Here is a 16,340-nt window from a genome sequence, read left to right on the forward strand (position 1 = left end):
TCGCCTATGAGTAACACCATTTAAAAAAAAACTAATTTCCAATCTAAATTAATTTCTAAATTTTGTTGTCGGGATATTGGAATACCCAAAATCTTTTAAGCCGATAGATCTTTCTCTTAATAGTGTTTCGATCACTCTCTTCAGCAATAGCTGGCTGTATGACGGAAAACAGCGCCATTTTGTTCACTGAAATATACAAACTCTTATCGGAATCTAGATTTCGCTTACTCTTAAACCTGCCGGAATGGGATTCGTAATAATTTCGCATCGGAATTTAGTTCCGAGCGGAATCAAGAGCTCGTAATACGACTTAACTGACATTCACGGATTTATGACGTCACGAGAGTTTCATTTCGATCGGAATCAGATTCCGTGAAGCTGGTAATAGGGCATGTATTCGAAAGTACATACTCAAAATTTCGCGCGGATCGGTTCCAAATTGGGGATTTATATAAGGTACATATATACACACATGCATGTAAACATTCTGTTTTATCAAAAATTATATTTTGAATTATTTTTTTTTTATTATTATTTTATTTTATTATTTTTTTATTTATTTTATTTTATTATTATTGTTTTTTAATTATTTCAAAATGGGTTTTGCATTGGGATTAAAAAAAAAAAAAAACAGACATAAGTTAAATACACATTTTATTTATCAATTCGTCAAGTGTTTTGGAAGAACAATAAAGAAATGTTTCGTTTACTCCTTACGAAAAATTACTCAAAAAAAATCCGGCTAAATTTTATCTACAATCAGAAAATGAATAAGAAGCCTCAATATTTCACAGGAAATAAATTTTTAATAAAAATTGCAATTCGATAAGAATTAATCATTTTTACAAATATTATTTTTGCTTAGCTCTTAACGAATTCGATGAAGCTATTACTTAATTGGTATTTTAATTTTTCGAACAATGACCTTGCACACATTGTCTTCAAGCGATTACTCCGCAGTCACATGATTTACTTTCTCCTTCCCTTTCATTGCGGCACTTTTTACGCTGCTCCAACATCCTCAAATTTTGTGAATGGGCAGACAAGACGGCGAAACAGGTTGCTCATCTGCGATGCCCAATCAAAATGAAGACACGCTGAGAAATACGGGATATATGCATTTTGTGGTTACGACATCATATTTGGCAAGTTATCGCCCATAATAAGAAAATAAGCTAATTTTGGCGAGTTTTCAAACAAAGGAATATAGAAATACAGTAATTATGATTTATTCCTATGAAATATTTCTGAAAATTGGATAAATTACATTTTTATTAATCAATTACACATTTTCTCTACATTTTATTGAAAGAATTTGTTTTCTAAAAATTTATGTAATCATAAACAACTTCTCATAATTCCCCGCATTTATCATAAACAAATACTCATAGTTATGATTCATTAATGAAATAAAATGAATTATTATGGATTAAAGTTTATATTTCTAATTTATTTTAAGAAGACAAGTATAATAGTCTAATATGAAAAAATTAAGGAAAATTGAGAGCTAAATTCGAAATAGAATATTAAAACCAAAGTAATTAACATTTTAGAATAATTGTATAATTAATATATTGAAGAAAACAAATGATTTTATTTACTTAAAAAAAGAACTATGAAAATAATGATAATAGTTCTAAAAGTACTTTTTTTAATTTTGTTATATTATTTTTAATAATTAAAACCATGTATTTGGAATTGTGGTTTTGTTCTCTTATTTTAATTTATTACAACATAACACAACAGAATAACATATTTTCCATTCATGCTACAGCGAAATCGAAAGTGAACATTTCTAAGGAATATTAAATTTTGGTTGCTATGGCTTTTCTTTCATTTGCATCAACATCATTGAAATAAAAGAAGGATCAACCAGCTCGTGTTTTTTTTTCGTCGCCCAATTTGGCGCCTTTTTACTCTTTGTAGAAAAATGCAACCCTGTAACTATTCTCTCGCATGTGCCTCTAGCGCTGTTGCTGCCGTTTTCTTTCAAGCATGAACAGTTGCTGAATAAGTTCTGTATCCTCTGCTTGCACCTAACTTGTCAAATATATTTGTTCCAAATTGAATGTTTTTATCATTAACTTCTACAATTCCGAAACATAGAATATCCATTGATGAAACATATAAACACCATAACACTTATTGAATTATGTTTGTTACGTTCGTTTTAAAAAATAATAAATGAAAATGTGCTATTAGTGGGAATAAGTTATTCCATCTGTCCAAGATATATACGAATTATTACATACTTTTATTTTATATTCAATTATGGATCTTTTTTGCTGTGAAACAGAAAATATAACCAGAGCTTACGAAGACCCAGTTTTAAATGAAGATTCTAGGGTTTTCGAAAATTTATTAGTTATAGAAGACCGATATGTACTTTCTTGTAATTATTTTAAAAATTTACAGACTGATTTAAAACCATATATGAGAACTGTTGTTGCTGAATGGATGCAAGAGGTAAGATTATTTCATAGTATTTTATTTATTTTTCTAAAAGATTCTTTCATTTCTTGTTCTTGATTCTTTGTGTATTATTGAGAAATTAATAAATTTGCATGAAATAAGACAAAGGAAAGAATCGTTATGTCCTCATATAATTCCATTATTTTCCTATTCCAGTATAATTCCATTCTCTTTTTTTTTTTTTTAATTTATATTATTAAAAGAAAGATTGATAAAAATTTTTTTTTAAGTATTGTTCCAGAAGTTTAAATGCCTGAAGTTGGACAAATGTTATATCCTCAAATAAAGGATTGCATCGATATTGCACATAAATTTTAATAAGAATAGTTTATATGCATGCTCATAATAGTTAAATTAATTATTATTAACTTCTAATCAAATATTGAAATTATTTAAATCAATTATTATGTATTGTTTTACTAATTGTACATGAATAACTAATAATATATGAATAACTAATAGGAGAAATTGATTGTTCTGTGAAACTTCATTGTGCTCAAATTTGTCCTTCATGTTTTTGTTACAATTAAAACTCTCTTTTCTCGGAAAATAATAATATTTTTTTTTAATGTAATTTAGCAAGGAGCAATATGCATTCCAAAATTAAACTTAATTTATGAATATTTATTCTACAGCAATATGGCGGACACTAAAGAACAATACTTTTAATTATCGTTTGCATATTTAATATGGCTTTTTTTACAAATTTTATTGCTAGTTACGGGTGTTCTTTTTATTTTTACCACAGTTTTATAAGTATGTGCAGTTGATTTACTTATCGGAAAAAATATATTATGCACCTTTTTTTTTAATCATCCATTTTTATCTATTATTTTGAGATGCCTATTTGTTATAGCGAATTACCGCAATTAGTGACTGTTAAACATAGTTCGGATATTTATGTTAGTGTAGGTACCAAGTCAGATGACTTTTTCCCCTTAAGATTTGTGCTTATATCGTATTCCCTTTAAGTAATATCAATTTAAATAAAAAAAATCCTTCAACAATCAATCAGCTTCTTGACTTGTGTTTTAAATTAATAAAGTTCTAATATCTTATTTTATATCATTATAAATAAGTTATTGAATTAAATAATTGTTGCATGCGTCAATATTAAGAGACAGTTATCCTTTGTCAGTTTGCATTGCAGCCCATCAATATAATTTATAATTATGAGCACTGATTATTGAGTAAATATTTTCAAGTGGAAATAATAGACTATTCTATTGCCAAGATTTTTTTTTCTTTCTCTTTTTATGGAATATCCGCCTGAAGTTTAAAAGGTTAAGGAGTTAGCGTAAAGGAATTTAAAAATAAACAAGTAAATGCCCTTTACGTATTTTGGGGTAAAAGTCCTCTTTCAATGATAATTCTCAGCATTGAAATATTTTCAATCATATTTTGTAAAATATTTTGACGCCTGCAAATTGTCAAGAACTTGCAGACATTATTTATTGTCACACTTCTATTGTGTAGTTTTGAAAACCTATAACTACTTAGTATAAATTTTCGATTTATATTATTTTTCACACGCTGCAAGCCAACCCTTGACAATGAATTCAGAAAGTGTTCTCTTAAACGATCGTCTATTCTCATCTTGTTTTCTATAATAGAATAAATGGCACGGTTAAGAACACGGGCAGTGTGCCAGGCCAGTTAACCGTGACTTTTGTCGGTCGTCTGCTGTAGATCCCAAATCTTCGCGGAAAGATGCAATTTAGAGATGTTTTCTCATAATTTTGTCTACTTTTCGTTTTTGTTAAGCTGCTGAATTGTTCTCACGGCATCCTTTAAATATTCTACCAGCGCGAAAAGTGACTTCCGTCTTTTGTATAAGACACGGTTCAGAGTTTCTCAACATTTTGAATTATTGATAACAAAAATTAGAATATTGTATCAGATTGTAGTCCAATTTTTCCCATTGTTTGTTTGGAGGAAATATTAAGTTTAAGAACGACAGTTAGTTAAAATAGTTAAATTTAATTCCTACATTTTGAATTCATTGCTTAAATTACTGAATCTCGCTTGGCATTATTCGACCTTAATTTAAATTGCTATTTTTCAACACAAAATCATTCTGTTCACTCATAAATGAAACATGTATTTAAATTTCGAATCAAGTAATCATGCATAACAACGATATTTTGTTGTTTCATTATTAAAACTTAATTTCACTATGTTTCATTTGTCCAATCAAAAAATATTATTCTAACGATAACAATTAAGGAATCAATAACAATTTAAGTAGGTTCGATATAAATTTAGTAAGTGATAAATCAGTGTATAATATCTCATTAATATTCATTAGAATCATTTCATTTGAGAAGTTTTTCCTTTCCTTGAATGTTCTTAGAAATGCTTGTTAAAATTATTTTCTAAAGCATCTGCGCAATCTAATTTCCATCTTGTTTTTGATTTAGGTATCTAATTCTGAAGCAGGTGGAAATTTTTAAATTTAACTTGTTCTTAAAATAAGCTCAGAGGCTCAATGGAAAGCTTTATCTATTTGGTATTAAATGGGCCTTTAGAACATTATTTCAAAGAATAATGTGTTTAGGGTTAACTAGCTACATATTTAAATATTTTTTTTTATCATAACCATGCTTAAATCCGCTTTTAATCAAAATTTTATTTTGCGAGTATATTACTTGCATATTTGATTTCCAATATTAATAATTTTTCCTCAAGTATAATTTTATTTAGAACTTGGGTTTAAAATTGATGGTTATAGAATGAAGTCATTTTTAGAATCGTTTGCATAAAAATATATTTATCGATTTATGTATTTTACAGTGATGAAGTTGAATTTAATTTTTACATTATTTGAATTCGTGACCAGGTTTTTAGTAAAACGGCTTTTTTAATTACCATTTTAGTTTTTACTCACATTTTTCATTCTTAATCGTCTGCTTGTTTAGTGTTTTAGTTCATATTTAAATCGTAAAAAAAATTATCGTTTTAAACCTTAATACTATGTGTGAAAACGTTTCACTTTAAAAATCGTCTGATTTTCTTCGCTTATGAACCATTGTTACAATTCTAAAAATAAAATGAAAAGCAGGAGCATGACGTGTCCCCCTTCTAAGAAGGCATAATGCCTTTAGTAAATAGCTGGGAAGTGGCAGTGGGGCTACTAACGAGGGTATGGATAAATGGGATGCCATTCAGGAAATTGGTAATTATCTCCTTTCCCTCCGTCAAGATATGGAATGATATAGAGGCGAGTTTCTTGTAATTTCTCTTTGAAATGTGTTTTCTCTATTTTCATCATCTGGTAGCAGGACGATGCTGTGAACATGTAAAGGCATTCCATTACATCTTTACCCTCCCAACTATTGATAACTGTATTTCCAGGAAGTAAAGAAGTAATTTTTTATACTCATGGCATTTAGATGCGGTACTTTACTTTTAATGATTCTATCACCGAGCAATTTTTTTTTATGTATTTAAAACGTATTAATCACATCTGTTTTTTGGAAATAATCATGCGCGGTAAAACTACTATCTAAAACAGCTAATGTTAAATTGTTCAGACACACCAAAATACGCAACTTTAATATCTGAGAAAATTGAACTAATTATTTTAAAGCTGCTGCATCATCAGGACTTTTAAAATTTAAAGTTTATTTTTTATTGATTGGTGTATTGAAACCAGGGGTCTGCTTTGAAGAAATTTGGGTCCGTTAATAGACCTTTCACAAAATATCTTTTTATAAAAACGGACCCTTCACAAAACATTTTAACTTCTTAGAAACGGACCCTTCACAAAATAATTTATCTTTTAATCGGACCCTTCACAAATTTGTTTGTCTTCATTATTGTTTTGTTAATGGAGGGGGGAGAAAGACAAATGCAAACGAAATAAGTTTTGTCTTCGGCAGAAGCTCCTTCCTTTATTCGTTCGAAATGAATATTCTGCTTAGGATAAATACCAAATATTTGTATGTTGCATCTCTAAAATAGTAGCTGTAATTGCCGTTTATTTTTTAAAATTTAATTTTTTTAATTATAATTTTACAGTGTAGAGCATAATCTTGCATGTCTTTACAATTTAAAAACTCCCTGAAAAAGTTTTTTTTTGGAATAACGGACCCTATTTGCCTACCCAAAATTAAAAATTGTTCACACAATATTCACAAAAGCGGACCCTGGTTGAAAGAATGTGACTTAACGTTTATTTTATATTCGCAATTTCACAATTTTACAAAAACGGGCCTTTCGCAAAATTTCAACAGACCCCTGGAAACCCCTTGTATCATTATCTCTAAAGCATTTTAAAAATGAGTATAAAATGTTAAAAATTAATAAAAAGTTAGCATGGAATGTTAAATAAAGACTGCTAAAAATTGACTTACACAAAAGTTGTGGGTTCCAATCAATTTTCAATTAAGTTTTAATTCGAGTTTATATTGTGAATCAAATCTTAAGGAAGGTGCAAAATATCTGCGATATTTACGATCAATTGCTTTCTGTCTTAATTTCTCAACCGGTCAGCTTGGTTTGACCTTTTTATTTGTCTCAAAATATAAGACGTTGATTCTGTCATTAACTCTCGAATCTTTTACTTTACAGGTTTGCGAAGAAGAGCGATGCCAAGACGAAGTGTTCCCTCTCGCTGTAAACTGTTTGGATAGGTTTCTTTTATTAGTGCGTGTAGATAAAAGTCAACTGCAACTATTAGGAGCCGTTTGTTTGTTCCTGGCTTCCAAATTGCGTCAGAGCAGGCCTCTGACCGCTGAAAGACTTTGTTTATATTCAGATAATTCTATTACAATCACACAGCTAATCGTAAGTTTCTATCCTTTTTTGTATCTCTTATATTACACACAGTAATTAATAGATTTTTACTTCCCCTTTTGTCATTTTTGCGCTTCCAGGCACAAACGGCAGCTTTGAAGTGTGTATTCATATTTTAGTGTGTATTCACATAAATCATTGAAAAATTCATGAGGATGAGTAATTTTAATTTTACACTTATGAGCATATGTTTCTATTCTGGTTTAGTTGTGGTTTTTGGAACATATGGAGTTTTGATGTCTGTTTAATCCGTTTTGTATATTTTTAATTCAGTTTGAGGTTGTTAATTTTACCTCTGTTCTTGTTCTTATGTGTGCTTTGGTGGAACATTTACGAGTTCTTCACGAAATTTCGATTTTTTTTATGACTGGACCTAATGGCCAGTTTCTGTCTTCTGACATTGAAAACAGGGCCTATTTAGAGAAAAAAAAGAAAGAATTTAAATCAATTTATAGACCGTTAAAAGTACGGCACAAAAATGTTCTTAAGAGCGGAATTTTAACTCCGATCCTCCTAATAACGATACTGTGATATGCTATTTACATATATTGAAGCACCTATGGTTTTCGTACACTATCTATCTTATTCTGCAGTGAAATATTTTGCATTTTTTTAAAGCAAATGTAACTGAATTTTGCGTTTTCTGTAATTTCATTCCAAGTTTCAAGGTCATTTTTGATTTGAGACAATTTTAAAATTTTCTTTTTCCTGCATTATTTTCCATCCATTTTTTCGAATTCGTGGTTAATTTTATTACCTTTATTTTAGGTTTATTGCTTTTTGTTAGTTTTTACTTCTTACTATAGTTACTAGAAAATTTTTAATTTATAATCAGTTGGCGAGTATAACCTTGTAGTATTGACACATAAATCGTAGTACAGTACACATGAATTATGAAAATATGTTTGTTGCTAGCGTAATTTGGCGATTCAATACGTGTTGCTTGCACGATTTTTCTTCGACAATTCCCATCTTGAACTTAATCATTTGTTAGAAGATTGTAATCATCTTTTGGAAGAATGTATTCCAGCAAGAAATAGCTTTGGTGTTCTGGAACGCTCCTAAAATGAAAGCAAAAGGGGATACTTTTCTTAACCGTTCCAGATTATGAGAACGTTTTATTTTTTTAAAATTTTTACTTGTTCTAGCATTTTTCTTGGTTCCGCAACAGTGCCTGATAGAATAACATTATTTCTCTTTTAATTTTTTTTGTTGTAGGAAAACATAATTGTTTGCGACCTTGATCTGTTTGTACATTTTGGTGTGAAACTTCGTCCTTCTCACTTGAGAGAACTGAGTATATAAGGTGCTCAGTTCTTCTCAAGTGCGTCTTAGTTTTCTCTGAATTGCGTCATAATCCTGTTATGGAATGTATTAATTCAAAATGGCGCTTTGTGCCCAGACAAAAGAAGATTCGTTAACCCATTCGTTAATTGATTTTGATGGGCTTTGGTGAAAGTGAAGATCTAGGAATCAGCCAGGTAAAATATTTATGTTTCTCGCCTCTTTATTTTCGCAATTCTTGCGCAAGGCAAAGAGGATGTTCCATTCGAACATTATCTTAATGTCTTTTTATTGTTCTTTGAGTCGTCAAAGATCGCTTATTTTCGTTGTTAATGCTGATTGACATTTGAAAAAGTGCATTATTACTCTTTAATATTTTCTCTATTCGAGTTGTTACAGTGTTAGTTGAAAGATTTGTCTCCGTATTTTAACGCCCTTGCCGAAGTTTATTCAGTTTTTTACTTTATTGTTGTAAACTAGCTTTTATTATTTATGACATGTTCCGCCTATGTATTACTCTAATAAGACGACAGCCTTTTATTTAATCAGCTGTACGATTCTACGGCTATGATAATTTAATTAAATGAAAGTCAATTTTAACTTAATAATCTAATTTTAAATTTAAAGAAGAACAAATAAATTGCCTCATTTTATTAAGCGAACAACTTTGAAATTTTATACCTTAGTTTAACAGCGAGAGTTTTTTTGCAGCATTGGTATAATGATGCTTCAAAGTAATTTTCAAATTATTGAATTTTCATAGTAGGAAAATGGTATGTTTTATGAGTCAAGATTCTATGACACTGTTCTTAACAAATACATTTTCACGAATTAAAGTGTAACAAAGGTGTTAAATAAATATATGTGTATAAAAAGAGTGAAAAATATATAAAATGATGAGTGATTTCCTGTGGGAAGAGGCTGCCTTTGCTGCTTCGGTGGTCCCGCTTAGTTGTTACGTCAGGGGAAATCTGTCTGTCATAGTTGCCTGCTTTCAGTATCACTCCTCATGACAGGGGTCGGGCATCAACTGAGAGCCTTATCTTGGTCTTTATTAAGTTCTTTCTCTCTTGCCCTTTTTTTAGAGAATAACAATAAAATCTACTACATTATTGTAAATTATTTCTTTATATAGCGCCTTTATGCTATTGAAATGAAGAAAAAATAAAACATAGTACTTCTCCTAACCTATTTATAAAAATTTTTTAACTTTTATATTAGCTAGAGTTATTAGGTGTTATTGCATATAGAGTTTTAGTTTTATATGTTTACGCAAAATTATTTAACTCTTTGTACTTTTCTTTGAAAATTTATTTTTTATAATTCTTAACTTTGTTCTTAGGAACAAATATTAAATTAAATATTGCAAGTAACGCTCTCCCACAACGAGGGGTCATGTAGATGTACAATTTCGCTTAGATCAGCAACATGGTCTGACAATTGCCCACAATTACAAATTGATAATTTGTAAGCTACAAATCGTTTGCGGTTGCCCCCTTTTACATGGTGGACGCTAGAGGAAGGGGGTTTGAACGGCGAGAGGACCACTCGTCTGGTCAGCAGAAGGGGAGATAAGGAGTGATAGATTTATGAGGAATTAGAATGCAGAACGCCTTATCTTAACAATTTGTTCTTGTGGAATATAACATTTCTTTCAATTTGTTTTTGTGGTATATCTATTTCATTGAGGGACGAAAAAGTTTCTAGTTGCGACCTTGCTCTCAGCAGGTATCCTTCCAGCAGAACTTAGATTGGCTTATGGCGATAAATCCTCGGTATTGCACAATAGCAGCTTTGTGCCGTTACCATTATGCCATGGTGGCTTTAAAATTTATAACATAGCGATAAAATTATATTTTTTTCTATTCTGTGAAAATAAATTAATAGTTAAGGTTTCTTCCAATATAACTTTTAACTGTCGATTAATTGAAATATACTGTTTTAATGAAAAACATTTTATTCCATAAGTTGTAATTTAGTTTTACTTCTGCGTTTAATTTTATTTATTGTAAAGTTCAATTTAATATATTTATTCTGCCTATCTTCATAAAAAAGTCACTTCATTTAATATTAAATGTGAGACAAATAAAACGTACAATAATATAAAAGAATTATAACCTTTATATAAATCCCTAATTCAATAACTATACGATCCCCCATACTACTTCAAGGTCGCGTTAAAAAGCCGCTACAAGAGCAGTCGACTTCTTTATTTATATTTATATCCTAGGGTCAACGCAATGAGATTTCTCGGCGTAAGTCAGAGAGAGAGGGATGTAACTTTATGAAACACTCCGGTCTCTCTCTCGTCTCCAGAAAAATGTGCATTTATCACCCGCCCTAATCTTGCATTTTCCGCGACACTCACCGAATCATCGCATTCTTAAGGTTGTTTACGTTTTGTATCCCTCGTTGTTTGTAATAAATACAGGTGTTTGTTTCACAGATATGTACACGGAATGTTTGACGGCTCTTCTTTTATTACCTAGCTATGATTATGAAGATAGTCTATCTCCCTAATACACTTTCTTCTATAAGACTTTTTTCTTCTTCTTAAACTTGTATAACGTTTGCTTTTAAAGAAGTACATTTACGTATTTAATTTAATAGTATCGCTCTATCGTATTAAATATTTGACCCTTAATTTTTTTTTTCTTGGTAAAGTAAATGCAAATTTCATTTTCGTGTTACCTAAAATTTCGTTGGACTATATTCATATGCGGAGAATATCTGGAGTTGACGGGGAATTTTATTTTGTCTTCTAAAAAATTGATTTTTTTTTTTTTTTTTTTTTTTTTTTTTAACAAAAACCTGGAAAATTTTGACATCCTACCTGAAAAATAAACAGTCTTTGAATGGTCAATAACAGTAATGAGTTATTTAAATTCGATTTAAATAAGTCTAAAATGTATTACAATTATTTGTGGTAAAATTTCCACCTTTTAAAGAAACTTTTCCAAGTTTCCATCCTGATTCAATGATATTTTTTTTCTCACAAAATCTTATATTTAACGTTAAAAAATAAAATATATTTCACATTAACAAATAAAACGTTTAGGTTTTAAAAATTGCTAAACTGTTACTAATTTAAACTAACACTAAAGATAAGAATTTTTTTTAAAAAAAATTTCTCCCCAATTTGAGTACTATGAGCAGTAAAAAATGAAGATGCCTTACCCTAAGCACTTGATTTTATTAAAAGAATATGCATTACATATAACATAGCCGTATTATTTTTCTAGTAAACAAATTATTCTCCTTCTAGAATATATCTTTAAATTGTACTAGGCCTTTTTATCCCTATTAAAAAAAAAAAATTTAAACTTATCCACCGAACTTAATACGTCGCGCTATCAGCAACGTTAATGAAAATGAAAGTTAGATATACGCAATTTATTTGTTACAATTGAGCAGAACAGGGATTAAATTACTTGCCAGCAATAAAGTTCTGAAGAGAATCGAATCAACACCTATGTCTTAATTAACCTTTGATACCGTGAAATCGTAAGACACAGTAGCAATTTCAGAGAACTTATCCCACCGAAAGAGAAACAAAAATGGTAGTCAGCAATTTCGGATCAAGTACCCTTCATAATCAGCTGCCGATGAAGTCCAGAGAATCGGAAATTCTAAGCTTTCTCACAATGATAACAGTGGTCCAAACAAATTATTAATATTTCCGTCAACTTAATTTCTCTATCGGTCGTCTCTGTGGCGAAAATCTACCAACGCCGCAAATATATTTTTTCTACATTCTATATCTTATCGATTGAAAATGTTTGGAATCGCATCTATTTAAGTACTTGACGTAATATGCAGCTTCGAGAGTATATCATAAGAAAAAAACTCCATTATTTTTAATTTATTTCTTTGTTCCAAAAGAATATCTTTATGCAAAAGACAGGGTCCGGTTTTCTCGAATTATATAAAAGTTTTTTCATCATTATTTTTTTATGCAACAAAATTGTGAAATGGCAGTTGCGAAACGTATATGCTGATGAGTAAGATTGTTAGAAATTACAGTGCAGATGAGATTTGTAGTATCTAGCCGTAAATCGGTCCCTTAATCAAATAAGAACTTTTCTGCTAAGTAAAATAGCTTGTTGATTCTGAAGTAATATCCATGCATTAAAAATTGAAATTAATGTATTTTAAAAGAGTAAGTCCCTGAGAGGCTTACCTTGGCTTTTACTCGAACTTGTCTTAATTTTTCGTCATATATCATCAACGATTTTAAAACAATTTTTTCACTTTTTCTCACCGCAACATTTTTAAGCTTCCTTTAAGTACCAGATATCTTCTATAAAACTGTTGAATACTTTTACTACATAGACACTTACGTTACCGTGTAACTATACTGTAAGAAATTACGGTATAAAGTACCGGTACTTAGGGTTCATTATCCGTAAAATCCATCTTTACCGTAAAATACCATACAATGTTTTTTACAGTAATATTTATTTAATTGGACTGATTCAGTGATTTTATGGCAATAATTACTAGTAAAAATTACGGTCTATTTGATTGTTTTTTTGTTCCGTTACATTTTCTGGTAAAAATGGATTTTAAAAGCACTGGCTTCTCAGGGTGCCGGTACTTTTAGCGTAATTGGATCCATCTCCTGAATGCAAATTTTTAAGACTGGATGATCATCTTGGGATAACCCTGAGAAAGATCATTATCCCCGATTTCTGAGAAGGAAAGTTGTACAAAAAGTGTTTTTTGTTCTCAAAATGTTGGATAGCTTATGATATCATAACACTGTATGAGAAATTGATAGTAACTGTTTAAAGCAGGATAAACCTGTTAAAAGTTACGACTGACCTCTTAATTCGTGCGTCAAGGTCAAGGTCCGATTCAAGATGTCACAACTTCAGCATTTTGTTGACGCTGTAACTATCAGTAGGTGGTCTTATTTCTTTTTTAGACCTGTCAAGACTTGCGTCAAATTTAGGTGTCTCAAATGTTGTGCCGCTTATATCTATCTCGTTTTTGTTAAGCATTTCAATATATTTTTTAAATTGATTTGATTAAGTATATCCGTGTAAGCAATAGTAATTGAAACTCAAAATGCGAAATTTATCTTTATTTCTTTTGTTTTATTTTTGTATATTTTAATTCTTGTGTAAAACGGTGTTTTTTTTTGTGTTAGCTTTAACATTATTGCTCAGTAATATTTAAATGTTTATTATTAATTAATAATAACTATTTTTTGATTAAAATACTTTAATTTATATTTAATTGCTTTTCCCTCTAGTAAAATATATGCAAATTCTTATTGTAATAACTGAACTTGATTGCATGTACAGTACGTGAAGCATTATAACTGTATAGTTATATTTATATATTATAACTATATAGTTATATATTATAACTATATAGAAATATTATTTGCTAATAACTGCTTTCGTAATTAAGGAAATAAAGATTTTCGAAATTAAAATAAACTTTGTTTTAAGCAGACCATTGGAACAAAAAATTTATGCAGTTTACTTTCTTCATAATTCATTTAAAAAAGAATGGATGATGTTGACAATTTTGTAATTTTAATTACGTTCTCTATCATTTTCATTTTTCAACTAGTTAACCACTTTTTTAATGTGGCAGATAACAGGTAGCTGTTTAAATGTGTGTAGATGCAGTCTCGGTTTTTGTGCTCCATCTGACAAATGTAAATCGCATTTATAAACCTGGGATATCTTATAACTCTAACTACAATACTTGGGCAGGTGCTGAGCGAAGAAAAAAAAGCTTGACACCAGACAGCTAGTAGAATTAGAATAAACGAGGTCATGAAAGAGTGCATTGAAAAAAATATTCAAAAATTCCCCCTCCCCTCTCTTATCCATAGAAAGCATAACCAAATCGTCTGCTGTAGCTCCTTTCTGCCGAAAAAAAGGAAAAAAAAGTAAGCAAAAAAAGTTTCGCTTTCTCGGACTGGGCGTTTTTCCCATAGGAAGCAGCTAAATTGAGCTAAAATGTTGGGGATCCTTTTTTATTATTTTTTTTACTTCTTTCATCTTCCCCCTGGGAACTATATTCTCACATCGCAAGAACGGTGACCATGCGGCCGCTGCGCGCTCTCAGCCGCTGAGGTTCATTTTCTGAATAAGCTTTCTTTCTTCTTGAAGTTGTGCGCGCTACCCTCCTAAAAAAATTCTTCAATATCTTTCTAAAAAAAAATATTTTAGCACTGGTGATAATTTCTAGTTAAACTATTTTATTTTATTAATTGTTTTAAAATGTTTGTTCTTAATGACGTATTTTGCAATTAAGTTATATTTAATTTTATCTTTTATTCTGCAATATTATCACATGTGTACGTTATTAGAAATTGTGGAACCCGTTGAACCATGTTACCATTTAAATTTGCTGCGAACTTTATACGGTACTAAGTTAAACCATATTATCGTACTTCGTGAACTTCATTTAGCGATAACACGAATCTATTTATACGGAAACGTGGCTGCAATTTAACATCTTTCTACGATTGCAGTAAATTATCGCGATATTGTGGTTCCATCGATTTTTGTCTCATTTTATTGAGAGTACCCAGTTGGAACCGTGTTTTGTCGCGGTTTTATTCTTTATTTAAATTAATTCTTATGCTACATTTATATTTAGGATACGGCAGATTTTGGATGCACCGTGTTGTTCTGACTAAATTCTGCCAGAACTTCGATTCTTATAAAGAATCATGTTGATATTATCAAATTTTCGTAAATAGATTGCCGTTGCAGAAAAAAAAAAAATTGTGACCGTTGTGAAATATTTTGTCTTAAAAACAGACCTTTCACCATCAATTGTCATTTTAAAATTAACTCAATTGCATTCATAAATTGTAAAACAAATCCTTATAAGACATAGTTTTTGCAAAAAACAGGACCTTTATTTACCCATTCATAAAAACAGGGCAGGGTCCTGGCAGAAAGAATTGCATTACATTTTAATTTTACTTTCAGAAAATTATGAATTAGTTTTTCATAAATTCTCTTAATCAGGACCTCTTATGAAAAAAAAAAAAAATGCATAGATCACTAGTCTTTGTGATTCTTCTTTAAAACAAGGCCGGACCTTATTTTCACAAAATTGTGAGTGGATTTTCCACTATTTGACAAAAGCAGATCTTTAAACGAAAAATTTGTAATGGACGTTAAATTTGCTGTTAATTGTGGAATAAAACAAATAAATTTTCAAAAGCAGCTACATAGGATTGTTTTTATGAATTAAAAACGGAAAAACAAACCTTTCCCATTACAGTCGTCAACAAGTAATCTACCTTTACCATCTTTCCCAAATTATCCTTGATGGGTACACAACAATTCACCCTCATCGAAACGTTCTTTTTGGGTGCCTTGCCGACAACTGATCTTATCCCCGACCCCTCATTTTTTTCCCCTGGTAAATTCTTGGGGGGTAGGTTGTCTTTCTCTAATTCGTTCCCTATTTATCAGAACTTTCACCAATATTTCCTATTATTTATTTATTGAATTTTCTAGCTCTTCTGCTGTAGATTTCTAGATGTTTTTGTTCGTACTTCTCCATTGCTTCGCCATAATTCTTCTTTTTTTTCCGACAGGCTAGTTACCTGTCCTGAAAAATAGAAGAATTTTTAGGCGTGGTTCAGTTTTTAGTGTTTTCGATGTTAACCCAATCGCTTTTGTGTTCGGTACGTCATTCTCGAATTGTAAGGAGTTTTTTAACATGTTTTTCTTCTCCCCCTTCAATCCAAAAAAGGAGTTTTTTGGATTGACAAGTGTCGGATTGAGGGACTTAAAAATTTGTTT

The 16,340-nt window shown here is 30.2% G+C and overlaps 1 protein-coding gene across 1 annotated transcript in view; it reads left to right on the top strand.

Annotated features, from left to right (window-relative positions):
• The first annotated feature begins 1,962 nt into the window (after positions 1 to 1,962).
• LOC107457517 (G1/S-specific cyclin-D2) overlaps positions 1,963 to 16,340 on the top strand; it is a 40,720-nt gene continuing 26,342 nt past the window's right edge. The window contains exons 1-2 of the mRNA XM_016075681.3: positions 1,963 to 2,466; positions 7,045 to 7,260. Coding sequence (XP_015931167.1) covers positions 2,272 to 2,466; positions 7,045 to 7,260 — 411 coding nt within the window. The 5' untranslated portion in view covers positions 1,963 to 2,271. The remainder of the gene's footprint in view (positions 2,467 to 7,044; positions 7,261 to 16,340) is intronic.

Source organism: Parasteatoda tepidariorum, chromosome 10 (genome assembly GCF_043381705.1).
Source record: "Parasteatoda tepidariorum isolate YZ-2023 chromosome 10, CAS_Ptep_4.0, whole genome shotgun sequence".
NCBI classification, from domain to species: domain Eukaryota; kingdom Metazoa; phylum Arthropoda; class Arachnida; order Araneae; family Theridiidae; genus Parasteatoda; species Parasteatoda tepidariorum.